We start from the raw sequence: 19,336 nt of genomic DNA on the forward strand, positions 1-19,336 counted from the left end.
GCATTACCTTATTTGATCCTGATAGCAAACCCATGAGGGCTACATTCTTATCCCCACCTTACAAACTAGCTTCAAATAGGGTAAAGTAAATTGTCTGGGACCACAAAGTTAATATTTATTGGAAATAATATTCAAACCCACCCCTCTTCTAATTTTAAAGACCTTCTTATTTTACTATACATGGTATCTTCCACTGGACCACAGCTATTCAAATGAAATTTGATTGACATGATTATACTGAATGTGTGATCTTGGGGGAGGTGGTTATATGTATTTATTTGTGTACATGTGTGCATGATCTATAATAAAAACTAATACTTAAGAAACAATTCTATAAAGGCTATGAAACTTTTTATCAAATAATCACAAAATTACAAAAAGAAGCAAATGAACAGGCTGGGGTTGTAGCTCAGTTGGTAGAGCACTTGTCTAGTACGTGTGAGGCACTGGGTTTGATCCTCAGAACCACATAAAAATAAATAAATAAAATAAAGGCATTGTGCCCATCTACAAATAAAAAAAATTAGCAAATGAACAAACAAGCTATAACATTACACTTTAGTCTATGAAGTAAGACAAAAAATATGGAAATTCTGAGTCCAGATTTTCTATCACATAATAAACAGGTAATAAGATAAATGAGATAAATATCAACCATTTATTTGTTTTGAATTTACATTTGATCAAGCCTTTTTAATATCTTGGTTTTCTATTCTTATCCCCTCAACATTACCTCCAAGCAACGATCCTGCCATCTTCGAGCCAGCATCTCTAGAAGTGGAGGCCTAAACTTATCCAATCCCAGCAGGTCTGGCAGCATAACACAATGCATAGCAGCTAACTGACTCCATCCTGTTAAAATGTGACATGTTACAAATACTTTAAACATTTTGGAATTCTCAAAGTCAAAAGTTTTTCTTTATATACATATATCAAAAACAAAACAACAGGTAGTCCCCCTTAAGTTATATTATAAATGATTTAAATTTAATATTAGATGTTTTTATACAAAGAATGATACCAAATGGATTTTATACCTAAATCATATACTTGGCTCTTGTAACTCTCAGCATCTTAAAACAAATAAAAATAAATTTCCTCAAAAAGTATAGCCAGATTCACAAGAAAAAAAAAACACATTTCTAAACAGATTTTCTAAAATAAAACATATATTAATGGATGGAAAATGACACAAATAAATACATATAAGAGCTATATGTGAAACTGTTGTCAGTTAAAAGGGCATCGAAGATTTCCAAGGACAGGTTTATGTCACTTAGGGCATGGCCATCTGTGCTGCCATTGTGTCAGCCAAGAAAGATGTCTTCCCTTCCCTGTCTGAGGGCCTTTAATTAAGGTAGTTATTGATCCCACTCCTTACAAAATGGATCAGATATTTAATCACAATCATAACTGAAATAAGCAACGTAATGCCAATTTTGAGAGGAAAAATGAATTCAGAAATTCCACAAAATAAAAATCTGACAATCCAAAACGTACAAAGTCTTAAACATCATTAACTCTGGCTATAGGAATAAAAGTTATATTTTCCAAAATTCTAATTGACGATATAGAATCTGATTTTATCAAACACTATATATACCACACTATTTTAAAGTCCTAGTATACAAATGTTCTCAATTATTTTTATCTATTTTTAAAATGTCTATAATATCTTTGTACATACAATAAGTGCCTCATTCTTCCAAAATTATGTAGGAGGCCATTATTAATCCACAACAATTATCATTATTTCCTGATAATGATAACATCTAAAGACAAATAATAAAGAATGGATTAATTATAACTCACATTGTGAGTTATCCATGAACAAAGAATTTTAGCAAATCAATGTGTTGAAATAATCCAAACTGTTGTCTTTAAAATAATGACAAATATTTTCCTATAAATCTCAAAATGATCACTGGGATTATTCAAATAAGAGAGAGAAAGATAAAGAGAGATAGACAAGTTATCTATTTAAAGATTTAGCCTTTCAGTGAGGAAATTCTCATCAACTGATAGAAAATACATAATGACATTAATTTAAGTAATAGGCCTATGAATTTTGGATAATAATTTATTTTACAACACAGGAATATGTGTGTATATGTATATATACATACCTATATTACTACTTATTAATTTATTGAATTATTTTAATGTTTCATATTAGTATGTTTCATAGACGTATTGATGAGCTCATTTTTAATATCATGATTCTCACCAAGGCCCAAAAGTCTAACAGATCATTTTAGAATTAACAAATAAATGTTTTTCAGAATAGGTTAGTAAATATAACCCTAATTATTTTTACTAAAACTCAGTCCTAAGACACAAAGCTTCATATAGTTTTATGATAGGGAAATCAAAAACAAAAAGTGAAATTACACTGTTAAGTGCCCATATTCTGTTTCCAAAGGAGAGCTACTTGCAACAAGGGCTCTGTATTTCACAGGTACTGCAACATTCCTTCCATTCAAATGGGCTTGTGATATAACTGTTTAGAATCAGAATCATTCCGGATTATATTTTAGATTTTCTGAATTTTTTTTGTATTATACAATCTGATAAAGAATGAGACCCCAACAGACACTGAATACAATACAGAACTCATGAGTTCCATTAACTTGCCAGGCATTATAAATAATACTAGATGTGTCTTGGGGAACGAAGGTTTGCAGATTCCATTCACATTTTTAGAGTTCCAAAATTTCTTTCCATTATGCCACTAGAAAGGAATAATACAGTGACCCAATTAAATTTATAGCCTTAAATTATGAATGTTTGCCATAACCTGAAGCAAAAATAGTGATAAAATAGGTGAACTCCCAGCAATCTATAATCAATCTGAAGAATTTTCAAATTAGAATGTAAATTGGGAGACTCCATCACATCCCCCTCTCACCAGAACATACAGTTGAGTAAAGATAGCAAAGTATATCTGTCACAGACTAATGATACTTGGGAAACAAATTCATTAGCACTAATACTTGAGATAACATGGCAAATACCACTATAAAAATGAATTCACCTTTTAACATTAAATTCACATCAAAAGTAGGAACTCTCCACTCCTCTAGCAGCATTGTAGATAATACGTAACATGGTTTATGACAGCCAGGAGTAACATAACATTTTTATAACTAGCTCTTATTGACATTAGCAAATAAAGTTATAAAATGGGAACTTTGGGATTTCATACATAACAAAGCAGATGAATGTATAAATTAGATAAAAGGAACATGTCTATTAGGATAAAGCATAGATTGAATGAAAGTTGTTAGAAAGTTGAGAGAGAATACCTTCATTTACTAAGAAACAGGTATGTAAAGCAGGAGTAGAAGCAGAGTCAGAGCCAGAGTGATCAGCGTCAGACCGAGCGGAAACGACAGGTGCAGCAACTTGCAGAGGAAAATAGAAGAAATAAAGAGGAGAGAATTGAGGTACAGCAGTTTCTGAAAAAAAGCTCAATATTAGTGAAGAATGAGAAACAAAGTTGCCAAAATATAATGAAGATAAAACTGAAAAATGATGTTTTAATCAGAAGAGCATGATCATAAAAGATTATAGCAGGGGAATGATATATTTTATCGAATAGCAATCATAGTGTAGCTAAACTTCCTCTTAAAGTCAAAATGTTTAATATTATAGACAAATGGTATATCAAATATTGCAACACACAGCTCTGACACAATGAAGGTTATAACAAAAAAACGACAACATATTAAGATTTAACAAAAAAGTATACTTTTTGAAATGTATCACATAATCAGAAAGTTTATGTTAATCTTCACATTGTCAATAACATTTCTCTAGTTTATTCTTAATATTTGTGTGAATTATTTTTAAATATCTCAAACCAATACTCAATGATTTCATCTCAATTTCCTACTCATTGTATAAAAACTTGATTTACCATATACCATAAAAATATACATACTGCATTATTATGTTTACTCATTAAAAGAATTTTATTATAGTTTCACTAACTGGAGTTTTAAAATTTTTATGATAAAATAAACACAACAAAAATAATACTTGTGAACTTATCATTCTTATAGAATTAGATGAACCAAACCCATCCCCCTCAAAAAAAAAAAAAAGTTACGTTGCCAGGAAAATGTTTCAGCTTAAATTATCATATGAAAAAGCAAGAGGACCACATGGCACACACATTCTACAACTGGAGGTCAATGTTAAGATTTAGAGGTCACCATTTGACACTTCCTTCCTATGGAGAAATTACCATATGTCATGCACAAGCATCTTCAAATTAATCCCTCTCCTTTCTTCTGTCATTGAACAGCAATAGGTTTGGGCTCCTGAACAGATTAAGCATTGTCTGCTGAATGATATGTTTGCTTTTCATGCGGTGAAGTTCTTTTGTGACAATAGGACAGCTGCATGAAAACAACTTTTTCATAATTTCCACACGAATGCATCATAATGTCAATCAGGCACGTGTGAGGTAAACAGTAGAACTAAAAGAAGTCTGTGAACAGTAACAAAGGAGGGAAACTTAACTCCATACACCCTTAGCAGCACCTTATGCACACGTAAGATTTTATCTGGGAAACTGATTCTTTTTTATTATGACAGACTTAGTTTTTGTTCCTTATAAAATTATGATTATTTTATAATGTTAAACTTAACAGTTGCTTTCAACCATGTGTCATAAGATCTAAGAACTTCTTTATAATCTTGCAAATAAATCACAAATATTTCTCTATTCCATTGCATAATTATTTATCAGCATATTTAATTATAATTTTAGTTCTATGACCTACAAAATATTCACCTTTAAAATCTTTAAAAATCTCTTGCATCACTATTATTAAAAAAAATGTATTCATACCACCTCACAACTGGAATGCAGAATTTAGAATTACTTTCACAATCAATTGAGAAATTAAACTCCATTACAGCTTTTACAACTGTACTTACATAGAAAAATCAGCAACAGAAATTAGGAGGAAAAAAAATACTACTTCCTAAAATACAATGCTCCCTATTTAATGAAAAGTAATAAATCTGAAGTTATATGTGGCACTGAATACTGAAGATTTATACCATAAAACATAATCAATCATTTGATTTCTTAAAACAGAAAAGCTGTAATGTCATCTAACAATTGGCTTCTCTTACTAAGGATTAGCAAAACAAGGAAAAACAGGTTTAGCACAGGTTTAAAATGGAGACAAAAAAGGCACAATTCTATTGTATGACCAGAAATGTGCTTTAAGAAAGTAATTTAGCAGCTAAGAGCCTATTCAACTACTTACTCTTACATGAAAAGATAGATGGGAAAAAAAAAAAACTTGTGTGGTGTATTTCTATTCTATATCTAAATAGATAGACAGATAGGTAGATAGATAGACATACATACAGACAGACAAATATCTGCCTGCTCTGGCTTCCCTTTAAATAGCACATATCTATGACCTCACATTATAATATCCATGCTTTTTATTTTTAAACAGGTGCATTTCAGTCTTCATTTGAGTGATCCTTATCTCCATTTTTCTCTACTCTCATTACAATATTGTGTGTGTGTGTGTGTGTGAGAGAGAGAGAGAGAGAGAGAGAGAGAGAGAGTGTGTGTGTGTGTGTGACAGTTAACATATTGTGAGTGATGAGTGCTCTTTACTTATTGGTCTAAATCTTATTAGCCTTCCAGTATATAAACACAAATAGCCCTTGCATTTTTCAGAAGAAAAAAATCTAAAAAATACAGAAAACAAAAATGCAATGCTTAAAGAAAGGAAGTTTTTCAAAGTGTAACACTAAAAAAATGAATAAAAATATTAAATGATGAATCACCTTAACAAAGGTGTTATAAGGCAATAATACTTGTGTGGTATGAGTGGGGGAGAGGAGGAAGAGGAGGAGGGTCATGAAAAGGAAGAGGAAACATGAAACACTTAGAAATTAGGCAACTTTGTAGAGCCAATCACTATATACTAGAACATAAAGGCATTCAGCACTAGGTCTGGCATCTAGTACAGGGCAACATCTGCCTTTTTACAAGCCTCCTTCGGGTCTACTCTTTTATGTCTTAGGTAGAGGGTAAAATATCTTTTAAATGATATTTACTAATGACAATTAGATAACAAAAAGCTATACCAAATAAATCTATTATCATAATCAGAAAGTTAGCAATATTCATAATTATGATCCAAAAGTTTCTTTCTAAAAATGGAAGCCTCCGACTGTGTGTGTGTCTGAATACATGTGTAGTAACCATAAAGACTGTGTCTTGGGACAGGTCTACAACGCTACCCTTTAGTATCATAACACTGGATTCAGGTAGATGTAAAAGTGCCTTCCTATGGAGTCCTACTTCTCTGCTGAAATAAGCTCCTTAGATTAATGTGTCAAGTAGGCCTGATGAGATATACCTGAATAATTATTACACAAGCAGTCAACTGCAAAAAAGAAATGATACTGGAGAGAAACTTCAAACTTCAAGAATGAATAAAAAGCAACAAATATGCCAAGTATCTAGGTAAATAAACTATCTTTCTCCTCTTAAAAAAAAAAATAGAAGGCAACTGCACTGCAGTTCAGCATATTTTAATAAGATAGAAAAAGCAGCTCCTTCAATATGAAGGATAATAATAAAGCAGTTAGTTAAGTCAAACATATAGAAAAGTTCATCTTAAAAGATGGAAGATTCCCTTAACCCATGCCAAACCAAAGTATAGTTCCTGAAAAGCAACTACTTTCAAACCTTTTAAGCATTTCATCCAGCATTCACTTCTGTATCACTAAATAATCTGCTAATTGTAATTTCGTGATTCACCAATACCAGCTACTGCTCTCTATCAATATTGTAGAAGATGCTGTTTTCACTCTGACAAGCCACATTCCCTAATAAATTTCCCTTTCTTTATCCCCAACTTTCTAAAATAATTACATCATACTTTGAGGTTTTATAAATGTTAAGTGTTCACATTATTTCCATAGAAATATTGTTCAATGTTGATCCAAGAAGCTTATTAACATCACACTTCCTTTGCTGGGAACCTGCTATTTAAAAATTAGTAACTTAAAAATTACCTTTTTTCCATTTCCATTCTTTTATACGTACCTATTCCTTTATCTTTTATGCTTTTTGAAAGCTCTCAATGATTTTTCACAGATCAGTTTCATTTTTCCACCAACCATCTCTTTTCTACTCTTACATCTCTGCTGCAAGTCTGCCATCCTGAGACCTCCCTTCACTATAATCCTGCAAATTCTCCTTCAGTGTTCTCTTATTTTTTTAATTATTTTACACTTTTAATTGAATGAAGCATATTTTTTAATATCTTGCTCAGAAAAGATACACAATATAGTAACTGTTTGACACCATAAATGCCTGAAAATGGTCTGCTTTTTTATTTGATTGGTAGTTTGCATGCAAAATTTTGGTTCATTGTTAAAGAACTACTTCATTATCCTCTCACTAGCTTTCAGTTACTGTTATAAAGTCCAATAACATGTTTATTTCTGAATTATAACTAATAAAACTATTATGGTGGGTAGAAATGGTACAAGAAACTACATAGCAAAAATAAATATCATATAATATGATCAAAAATAAGATGTATTTGGAGACTAAAGACAAAAGCAAATATATCAGCAGATATTACAATTTCAAATATATTATTTACACTAAGTTGGAGTTTTATGAAAGCTATCTGGTATTTTTGGACACTCTCCATATAATAAATAAATCCCTGTGTTAAGAAGTCATTATGGGGCTGGGGTTGTGGCTCAATGGTAGAGCGCTCGCCTAGCACATGAAAGGCCCTGGGTTCGATCCTCAGCACTACATAAAAAATAAATAAATAAAACAACTACAATTGAAAAAAAATATATAAAAAAAGTACACAGCCAACATCAATGTTTATAGCAGCACAATTCACAATAGCTAGACTGTGGAACCAACCTAGATGCCTTCAGTAGATGAATGGATTAAAAAATGTGGCATATATACTCAATGGAATATTACTCAGCAATAAAAGAGAATAAAATCATGGCATTTGCAGGTAAATGGATGTAGTTAGAGAAGATAAAGGTAAGTAGAGTAAGCCAATTCCAAAAAACCAAATGCCGAATGTTTTCTTCAATATAGGGAGGCTAATTCATAGTGGGATAGGGAGCGGAAGCATGGGAGAAATAGACAAACTCTAGATAGGGAAAAATGGTGGGAGGGAAGGGAGGGGGCATGGAGTTATTAATGATGGTGGAATGTGATGATCATTATTATACAAAGTACAGGTATGAAGACACAAATTGGTGTGAATATACTGTGTATACAACCAGAGATATGAAAAATTGTGCTCTAAATGTGTAATAAGAATTGTAATGCATTCCGCTGTCATATATAAATAAAAAATAAATTAATTAAAAAATTTGAAAAATAAAATTAAAAAGTCATTATGATGTTCTTAGAAATTATGGCCATAATTGTTATGGCCAGTTGATATGAGGAATGAATGAAAAGTGTAGAGGAAAGTGCATGATATGTACTAAGTAAATCATTTATTCGTATTATAAATTTATTCACACTATTCATCATGGTGCTATACAAACAAATATGCATGAAAACCTTACTTAAGTGATGGGTTTAGTAATAAAAAGGACATCCTTAAAACACTGAAAACAAGACTACAAATAACAAGAAATAGAGTGGAGTAAACTTCTAGACAATAGCAAGGATAAGGGCCCTGCCCAAGGTGGCATTCTGACAAACACACATCAAGGCAACACATGAAAGTGCCCACAATGTTTAAAAAATTCAGTAACACTATTTAACTTCTAGATCACCACCTGGATTATGTTAGAATTAGAATAAGTCTAAATGTGACAGTAATTTTCCTTGGCCTGTAACTACAGCTAACAAGTCAACAAAACAAAATTTTTTTTTCAAAAAAAAATCTCATAAAGATTTCTGTCATTACTAATATCCAGAATAAATAAATGGCTTCTCTAAGAAGTAAGAAGTAAACTTATAACATCATAAACAATAACAAACTAGCTACGGGAAAGCTGTCAACATGTCCTATCTCACTTAACTGACACTAATTAAGTGCTTATTACTATGGACCAGGTACTGAGCTAAGCATATAAAAACACACGAAGATTAGACAAAGCTTCTGCCCTCAAAGCACTGAGCCTAAGAGAAAGGCAAATTAGTAACCAATTAAAATATTATCACAAACTGCACTCCTTGTATTTCTCCAATAGACATAAACTCCTTGAGGGGAGGAATTTATTTTGTCAACCCTTCAGCCTCTGCACAGAGTTATTGACATACTGACCCTAGAAAAATAAAGGAAAGGTATTTATATGTTCATTCATTCCAGAGATATTTAATATACTCCCTCTATGAATCAGTCACTGTTCCAAGCACTTACAATAAATCAGTAAACAAAATGGAAGAAAATGTCCCTGCCATTCCAGCTCCCAAGCAGATCAAAGTTATTAGCCAGTTAAAAAAAGAAAGGCATTTAAGTTCAAACACACTGAGTTTTAAGGGATTCTCAGATCCATTTATTGACTTGAAATATGTACTCCAGGTTAAGTTCAGTTTTTATGCCACAGATCTTGGAAAAGGAAGGATATTGCTACACTACTGGTTAATTTATTAATGTTTCCTGAGATAATTTAACAGTGACAACTTCTTACCTCTCAGGTTAGACAACCAATGTTGACCCATATCTGAAAAACAAAATTGCAAAGAATGCAATATAACCTTAAATCTTAGAGTTGCCTGACCTTCTTGTGCATCTTTCCAGGGTAGGGAGGCATCAACTAAACATACAGATAAAATTCAGAGATGCACCAGAGATGCAGACCACAGGTTTTTGCTACGAGAGTCGTGAATAGAAATACTGTAGGCCAGAATGTACAACAAGTGCCTTAAGCCAAACATAGATTTAGCACTGTATCACTGTAAACAGAAATTTGGTTGACTGAAATCTCTCATTCCTTTCTCAAGTAGTGTATTTCATAATTTGCAGAAGAGTATCTAATAAGTAAATATTATATCAAAAAATGGACAGTTCTCAGTAAATGTTATTTGCAGATAAACACTGAGTTAATGAATCTACTATCAGACAAAATAAAACTCTAATAAAGAAATTATTTTTCAATGAATTGTTTATGAAATATTATATAGCTATCTATCATATCTTTATTATCAAACATGAATTTCAATGAAAAGTTCTATCCCCAGCCAGTCTTTACTTTATGTAGGTTATTTGCAGCTGAACAATATTAGCCAATATATAAATTATAATTTGTTAAAAAATTAAGCATATTTGTGTTTGTAATCCAACTTAAAAATAAATTATCAATCATTGTGCACTGTAGAACAATCAGGAAAAGAAAACCAAGAAAATAAAAGTTAGAGTAAAAGTAAGAATATATAATGCCCTGCTCGACTTTGAGAACTCAAGAGTCCCTTGTATGTTCTCTTCCCACTTCCTACCCTATATTGGTTATTTATGTTCTTGTGTTATCTACTAGACATATAGAAACTATTCAAGATAGCATACAGACTAATCTTTCTAAACTAGCAAAACGAGTTGTTAGGAGATAAAAAGTGCTTGTCAAATATTTGTTGAAGAAATAATGACACTAATATTCATGTCAATATTAAAATAAAAAGTAAGTTTCATAATGCCATCCTGAAGTATTTTATTATGTAGCTTTCTCAATAGAGACTGCTGACTTTCACTGACTTTAAAAGACAAACATTATGTGTTTAACAAATGGAAATTTTTAAATTCATTGATTAAAATAGATGCTTTAGAAATAGACTCAATTTTCAGTGCCTGTTTATTGCTCTCTACACTCAATGCTTTTCTGAGAGGAGCAACATTAGAACATGTCACTTTAAATCTTCAGTCTGCAGCATGTGAACAAGTCCAACACTATTATTGTGGTAGATACACAATGCACTACAGCCATGTCACAAATTATACTGAATGCTTCTCTCTACTATACACAGGGAGATATAATTCAAGAAGAATCAACTGCTAAGAATGATGACAAAGATGATGAAGATGATGATGATGATGATGATGTTGATGATGACGACCACAACAGCAACAACAAAATATCAACAGGATCATTAAAACATCTCTAAACGAAATGAAGGAAAACATGTGCTACCCAATATGCTTAATCTATCCATGGAAGATACTGTAAGTGAATTCAGAAAAATACATAGATACTCTTGGAGAAAATGCAAAATATCTGGAATTTTAAAATGCTGGTTGTGCCTGAATCAAAGCCTATTTTCATTTCTCCATATAACAATGCTCTAAAAACATGAAAACTTGGAGAAACATAAAGAATTTTATTAAATAAAGTACATGAAGCACTGCCTCGTATTGTGGTGCACACCTATAATCCCAGTGGCTTAGGAGGGTAAGGCAGGAGGATCACAAGTTCAAATCCAGCCTCAACAACTTAATGAGACCCTGTCTCTAAATTTAAAAAAAAAAAAAAAGAGCTCAGTGGTTAAGCACCCCTGGGTTCAATTCCCAACCTCCTCCCCACAAAAAAGCGTATGAAGTCCATTTTCAAATGAAGGAAGAGACACTTGTACTTGTGAATAAAATGGAGTAAGAACAACCCATCTTAAAAAAAAAAAGAAAGAAAGAAAGCAATAAAGGGATGAGACATGGGAGACCAAGTGTGCTCTATGATAGGTCTAGCTTATAGCCTTGAGAGAGATTTAACAGCAAGGTACAGGGAGAGGAACTGAGGAGAAGTGAAGCAGTCTCCCTGAGTTGAGTAGACAAAGCTCAGAATTTCAGGAAACCAGGGCAGCTATGACTCACAGGACAGAGAAAAGAGAACCAAAAAGACTGAAGCCCCTTGGATTGCTCAGCAAGAGTACCAATCAGAACTGTGTGGAAGAAGACTACTCTGGGCTAGAGAAAGGCCAGAAACAGAGCCTGTTCCCACCAGTCTAACTGAGCATTTGATAGGAGTGTTCAGGAACATCTTGCTTCCATTATAGGAAATAATTTGCCTTACATGAGCAATGCTCCAAATCTACCTAACAAATCATAAAAGCAGAACTTAAAAAAAAAAAGCTCAAAAGATTAACAAAAATATCTAGAATCCAACTTAGTAAAATTCAAACATTTGCTATCTAATCAAGGATTATAAGGCATGCCAAGAGGCAGGGAAGCACATAAAGAAGAAAACAATTCATCAAAACCCCAGAACTGAAGGAGATATCAGAATTAGGAGACAAGGCCATTAAAACAGTTATTATAACCATAACTTATATCTACTTTTAAAAAGCCCCAAGTCAGAATTCCGGAAATACATAGCATACTGTCTGAGATGAAAAAGTATTGAGATGAGATTAGTGGCAGTTTAATAAGAAAAGACTAATGAAATTGAAGACACTGCAACAGAAATCATCCAAATTTAAACCAAAACCCAGGGAAGAAAAAGAACCCCAAAATAAAAGAGGAGCAGTGATCTATGAAACAATTTCAAGCAACCTAATGTTACTTGAGTCCACTAGAAAAAAGGGAGATGGGCTGGGGTTGTGGCTCAGCAGTAGAGCGCTTGCCTTGCACTTGTGAGGTCCTGGGTTTGATCCTCAGCACCACATAAAAATAAATAAATAAAAATAAAGATATTAAAAAGAGAGAGAGAGATGAAAGAACATTTGAAAAACAATTGGTTAAAATTTTTTCAAAATTAATGAAAACTATAAAATTAAGAAATTCAATAAGTTCCAGCCACAAGAAATACTATGAGAAATAATATGAGAAATACTATGATACCACATAATCAACTTTCTAGAAACCAGATATAAAGAGAAAATTTTAAAAGCAGCAAGAATAATAAAGTAATGTTACATTCAGAGGAACAAACATAAGAAAAAGTCATATTTCTTGTTAGAAATAATGCAAGCCATGAAGTACTGACCAACAAAAACAGTCAACCCAGATCATGGTACAAGAAAAAAAAAATCTTGAAAAAAAAAAGCAAATAAAAATATTCTCAAACACACAAAGCTAAAAAAGAGAAGGTCTTCTACAAGAAAAGCAAGTCATTTAGGCAAAAGGAAGATTACAGCAGACAGAAATGTGGAATTACACAAAAGAATAAATAACATCAAGACAGTAACCAAATGTGTAAATATACATATATGCATTTCTTTTTCTTCTTCTTTTTTTTGAACTTTAATTGACTATTACACACAATTCTTAACAATGATTTGTGAGATTTATAACATATGTAAAAGTAAAACACAGGTTAATAATATCATAAAGACAAAGAGTTAAGAAATGCAAATACAATATTAAAAGTGTCAAGTAGTATAATATCACAGAAAGGTATGTTGTGGTAAGTTAAAGATGTAGACTATGGATTCTAAAATAACCAGTAATATTATAAAATAATTAGCTTATAAACTAACAAAGAAGATTAAATGAAATCATAAAATGCATTTTATCCATCCAAAAGACAGCAGAAGGAAAAGAAAGAACAAAGAATAAATGGGACAAAGATAAAAATAAATAGCAGAATGATATCCAAATCTAACCATATCAATGATTATATTAAATGCAAATGTTTAAACATTTAGAAAGCAGGTCAGATAGGATTAAAAAAAAAAGAAAGCAAAACTAAACTACACACTGCTTCCAGGAAACATACTTTAAATAAAAAGACCCAGTAGGTAAAAAGTAAAAGGATGGGAGAGAATGAGCCAGAATAATAGAAGCCAAAAATGCTAAAATGGCTACAATATTATCGACAAAGCAGATTTCAGAGCAAAGAATAAGAGCAAACAGAAAGGTCACTTTAAATGACAAAAGAGTCAAAAACTAGAAATAACAGCCCCAGAGGTTTATGCACCTAATAAGGAAGTTTCAAAAAAAAAAAAAAAAAACTGATGGAAATGCAAGGAGGGATAAACAAATTCATAGATGCAGATGTCAGTGTCCTTATCTACTGATAAAAAACATTTAGGCAGAAAAGCCAGCAAATACACACACTCACTAAGCTTAAACACTGTCAAGCAATTTGGCCAGATTGACTTTTTGCAATACTCCATTCAATGACAGTAGAATACACGCTTCTCCTAAAGTGCATGCAATATATTTACCAATATAGAACATATTATGGGACATAAAACAAGTATCAACAAATTCAAAAGGATTCCAACTGCAAAATATGGTGATCTGAGTTAATAACAATCATATTCATACTTGAAAACTGCTGAGAGAGTAAAGATGAAGTGTTTTCACTAGGAAAAAAAATATACACGTAAGAGGAACTGGACATGTTAATGAGCTTAGCAATTCCAAAATGTACATTTGTTTCAAAACATCATATTACATACTTGAAATATACTTTTTATTTTTTAAATAAACTGAAAAAATAGCAAAAATAAAAAATTGTATTTAATGACCTACAAAAAGGATTAAAACAATGCAAAATATAATTTGACTATTATAAATTAGAAACCAGACAGATCATTACAAAGTCCCCAAATGTTTAAAAATTTTAAAAACTCATTACTCAAATACTTATTGTTAAATGAAACACACAAAAAGAAAAAGCACAACATATAAAAATGTGTGGGATACCACTAAAGCAATGAATTCTTGGGGAGAAAATTATAGCATTAAATGACCACCTGAGCTACTACTTTAAGAAACTAAAAAAGATAAGCAAATTAAAAACAGAAAATAATGAATTAACATATATCAAAGCAAAAAATCAATGAAGTAGAAAATAAAATTAACAGATACAAATCAATGAAACCAGAATTATTTCTTTGAGAAGAACCATAAAATTATTAATCTACTAGACAGACTGATTTGGAAAACAGAAAAAAAAAATTATGAAAATTAAAAATGAAAAAGTAAAGAAAATTTCTCAAGTCCTACAATTTTTATTGATACATTTGACACAATCTATTATAGTTCGTTCAAGGGGAATTTTGAAAAACATAAAGTATATATTTATATTTTACATCTATTTCTATTTTAAATTTAAATATTTTTAATCTGTAGTTAAAAAAAACTTTCCCATAAAGCAAACTCCAGGCCTGTAAGCTTTCACTAATCCTTCCAGAAAATACAAGAAAAGGAATCCCCCCCCAACTCATTTGTAGGCCAGCATTACCTGTTATCAAAATTACACAGCCATTATCAGAAATGAAAATCACACATCAAAATCCTTCACACAAACACATACATACATACACACACACACAGAAAAAAAAAAAAACTCAACAAAATCTTAGCAAATTGTATTTAATGACCTACAAAATAAATAATTCATCATGATGAACTGTGGTCTATATTACAAAGTTGTTTTAAAACAAGAAAGTACAAAAAAGTCAATATGTTTTGTCTTATAAAGAAAATAAAGGAGAAAAATCATATAATCGTTTCAACAGATGCAGAAAAAGCATCTGACTAGATCTAATGTCCATTCATAATAATAGTAAAAATATCTCAATGAACCAGGCACATATAGGAACTTCCTAAACCTGATAAAGGGCATCTTAGAAAATCCTAAAGCTAACACCAGTCTTAATAGAAACAAAATGAGTAAATTGTGATCTATTCATTCTTCAGGATAATCTCAGTAATGAAAATGAACCAACACTGACAAATCTCATAAAAAACGCTGGGCACAAAAGAATATATACTCTATGTCTGAATTAACGTAAAGCTCAAAAGTCAGGCAAAACTGAATTATAAAGTTTAAGAATTTAAACTTAGGTGATGTTAACTATAAAAGAAAGCAAAGAAGTAGCTGAACAAAAAGAACTAAAAATTTTTCAGATTTTTGGAGGATATCAGATTTCAGACTTTGATTAGGGATGATCGACCTATAAGGTGTCCTTAGGAAGGGAAGGTATGATAACGGGGTGGGAGGGTATAAGATGCTTGTGAACTCTTGGTATGTTGTATTCCTTGTCCAAGGAGGTAGTTACAAGAGTGCTCAGCTGGTAAAAATCACTGAGCTGTATATTTCTGTTTTGTGCACTTTTTTGTATGTATACTAATGAAAGACAAAGTTAAAATGAAAATGATGCCATATAGTGATTTAAATAAAGAGATAAAAAGAATAGTTTAGCAAGGATATCCACTTGTGAATCACAATGTATAAACTACTGGCAAGTGGCAAATTAGTCATAGTATTGAACCATGAATTTAAATATTCTTAAATGTAGTTTAAAAATAGGTATAGCTTTTAAAATCAAGATACACACAATTAAACACTAGTGTTGTCAAGTTAAGGTGCCCCTAATGCATAAAAATTAGGGCAAAGACAGTATAATAAAATTATGTGAAATATGCTCATTTATCAATTTCCAAATAAATTTGATTTATTTTTAACTGACATCTTAATTATCCATATTTACATCTGGAATATAACAACTTTTCTCTCTTTTAACAACCTGAGACAAACAAAATGTTATGATTATACATTAGCTATGTCTCCTCAGTTTCTACAGCTGAAATGTCATGTCAATTACTTAATAAGATTTAATTTTACCTTGTTTAATCTGTCCTTGCACAATATTACTGGAAGTTGGAGGAGAATCCCTTGCCTTAGAAAGGTCTGGGGTGCTTGGTCTAGGTGGCCTTTAAATAGAAGAAAAAAATACATGTATATATTCTTTCACATTTTCATATTTCTAGAACTATTTAAAATATTGTTTTCTAGATTCAAATTAATTGCAAAGAAACATAAAAAAATTTCAATTTACTGTTCCAAAAAGATGGCTCTTTAAGAATTTTATATGCACTAATATTTTCCATTTCAAATTTTAATATGATAAAACAATTACATGATTAAGCAAGTAGCAAGTAAAAATTTTAGACCTACAATTTATACTATTAGTTCAAGAAATATTTAGGAACATTCCAATATTTACCACTGACGGTAAATATTCTTAATTCTCCATTCTTCAATATTAGCATGCTAAGATTTCAGCCAACCCATTATCACTGGTGCAAATGAATTCATGGAACAATATACTGGATTTTAAAAGTACTCAGTCCTAACATATAAAAAAAGGCATTACGGCATTACAAAATCTTGGGCCCAGAAGCAGAAGACCTTAGTTTGGATTCTGGCTCTACCACTGATTGCAGATGTGACCTTGTACAAGTCACTTCACTTATCTGAATTTTCTTAACTATAATGAAAGGATGATAAAACCATTTACCTTATAGAGTTAAGAGCACCAATGAGTTAGTTTTTGTAAAATACTTACAACAAAATCTAACATAGAGTAAGTGCTATATAATTATTTGTTTAAAAAAATTCTTGATATGGTGGTGAACTCTCAATAAAATATAATAAAAAGTTGTCTTCATAACCTGGGGAAAATAGAAACCAGCATGCAAGCTAGATGTTCTAAAAACATTAATACAGTACTCTGGTTTTCAAAAATTGTTTTCTCTTTCCCTGCTGAAAAACTCAGATTATACTTACAAAATTCTGAAGCCAGTCACTGAAAACATATCATTCATTGCATCTGTGTTTGAGAAGCATTTTAAACTAGTACAAAATTTTTTAATCATATTTATTCAAGAGCTAGTCTATATGATCAATTCCCATATTCTAAACCCCCTTTTAATAGCCAGTAAGTTTTTTATGTATATATAAAATTACATATATTTTATATATATGCCTTAAACTAAGTATTTTAGAGATTTGTGTTTTAAAATTTAAAGGGGAAACACTGAAATGATCTAAGTATTTAGAAACAAAAAAAAAAGTAACAGTAACAAAAATAGGTTTCTTTTTTAAAAACTTAAAAATAAAATCAAACTATCATGGTCACACCTGGTAGGACCTTTCTTCATATGGTCACCAATAAAAGTTGCATTGGTCATACTCATTAAAGTATTTGCCAAAGATATGATAGACAGGAGATGTTGGGTGGTGACTGCTCGGGATACTCCGTAAGTCCCCTTTCCTACTCCCTCCATTGCTGGCAACTTCCTTCCTGCTTCTGCTTTCCCATGTGGTAGTTTACAAGCAGCTTGATTATATCCAGGCAGCATCAGTGACATATGACCTCCTCTTGATAAAAGGCCAAACGATACTGTACAGTGTGGCTTCAGCATTCCAAGGCGATCAAGACAAACTTCATCCAGAACTTCATTCAAACCCCAGGCATGAAGGCAGGACATGAACAATTTTGCAGTGTCCATAGTTAAGTTATATTCTAATAGGGTCAAGGGCTTAGATTTGCTGGCCCGATACTCAGGATCACTTTCTTCCCTTCTCTGCCTCATTATCTCTTCATCATCCTCTTCATCATCAAGGAGATGTTCCTTTATGTTCTCTTTGATAGTTTCTTTCACTTGTTGGAAGAGAACTGCTGCTCGTTTTCCAGTTAGAAAAGAGCCCCCTTTGTCTGAACTGCCAGATGCTTTTTGCAAATTCTCTGGGGAAATAAGCGCAGTATTCGGCCTAGAGGCTTCTTCAGTCAGGAGTTGAATAATCAACGCTTCCACATCAAAGAAAAGCACGTGTATGTCCGGGTCTGTGAGGTTTGTCTTTATTGCTTGAACCATCAGGGAGTTATGAGAATATTTAGGTAAATTCCCCTGCAACAGATATTTTTAAAAAATGGTTATAATTAAAAGTGTTTAATTTTACTATTCATTAATGAACAATAAACAGCAGAATTAAAATGCTTTTTAAGCTGTCTTTTCAGAGGTTTAACTCATTAAAAATAACACTAACTTTGCAAATCAGCAGCAGCATGTTAAAGAACCATTTTATACAATTAGATCTGTATGCTGAAACAATCATAAAATTGTCATTAATTAAAAATCAGGGGCTGGGGTTGTAGCTCAGTGGTAGAGTGCTTGCCTAGCATGTATGAGGCACTGGGTTCAATTCTCAGCACCACATATGAATAAAACACAGGTCCATCAACAACTAAATAAAAAAAATTAAAAAAAAAAGATTTTTAAAAAACAAAGAAAAAGTGTCTTATTGAAGCAAGGAGTCTCTTTGCTCATAGAAGAGATTAAAATTTGTTTCAATAACTTTCAATTCTGTCTCTATGAATGAACTACTGTTCTACCTGAAAGAGTTTACTTATTCTGACTTCCAATCCTTATTCTGACTTCCAAATCCTTTCTTCTGCTAATTTGCCTACAGACCCTCCCTGTTCACAGATTCCCTTCCCTCAGTATAGAGAACATATTCAAGTCTTTTTTGTTGTTGTTCCAGATCCTGAAATTTTAGTCTGACCATTCCCCTTCCATTCCCCTCCCCTTCTACTGTCCCTTTTAGTCAAATTTAGTGAAAGTAGTAC

The 19,336-nt window shown here is 31.8% G+C and overlaps 1 protein-coding gene across 6 annotated transcripts in view; it reads right to left on the reverse strand.

The window, feature by feature from the left end:
* The window catches only part of Wdr7 (WD repeat domain 7), a 327,637-nt gene that overhangs the window by 207,270 nt on the left and 101,031 nt on the right, over positions 1-19,336 (reverse strand). For 4 of the 6 annotated variants that reach the window (XM_040272677.2, XM_005323039.3, XM_021724980.3 and 1 more), the window contains 4 exons: positions 17,848-18,617; positions 16,549-16,637; positions 3,306-3,404; positions 734-852 (listed from right to left, as the gene is read on the reverse strand). In XM_040272677.2, the coding sequence (XP_040128611.1) occupies positions 734-852; positions 3,306-3,404; positions 16,549-16,637; positions 17,848-18,617 (1,077 nt within the window). The remainder of the gene's footprint in view (positions 1-733; positions 853-3,305; positions 3,405-16,548; positions 16,638-17,847; positions 18,618-19,336) is intronic. The other 2 variants (XM_021724983.3, XM_078029968.1) reach the window with 2 other exon arrangements.

Source organism: Ictidomys tridecemlineatus, chromosome 13 (assembly GCF_052094955.1).
Source record: "Ictidomys tridecemlineatus isolate mIctTri1 chromosome 13, mIctTri1.hap1, whole genome shotgun sequence".
Taxonomy (NCBI): domain Eukaryota; kingdom Metazoa; phylum Chordata; class Mammalia; order Rodentia; family Sciuridae; genus Ictidomys; species Ictidomys tridecemlineatus.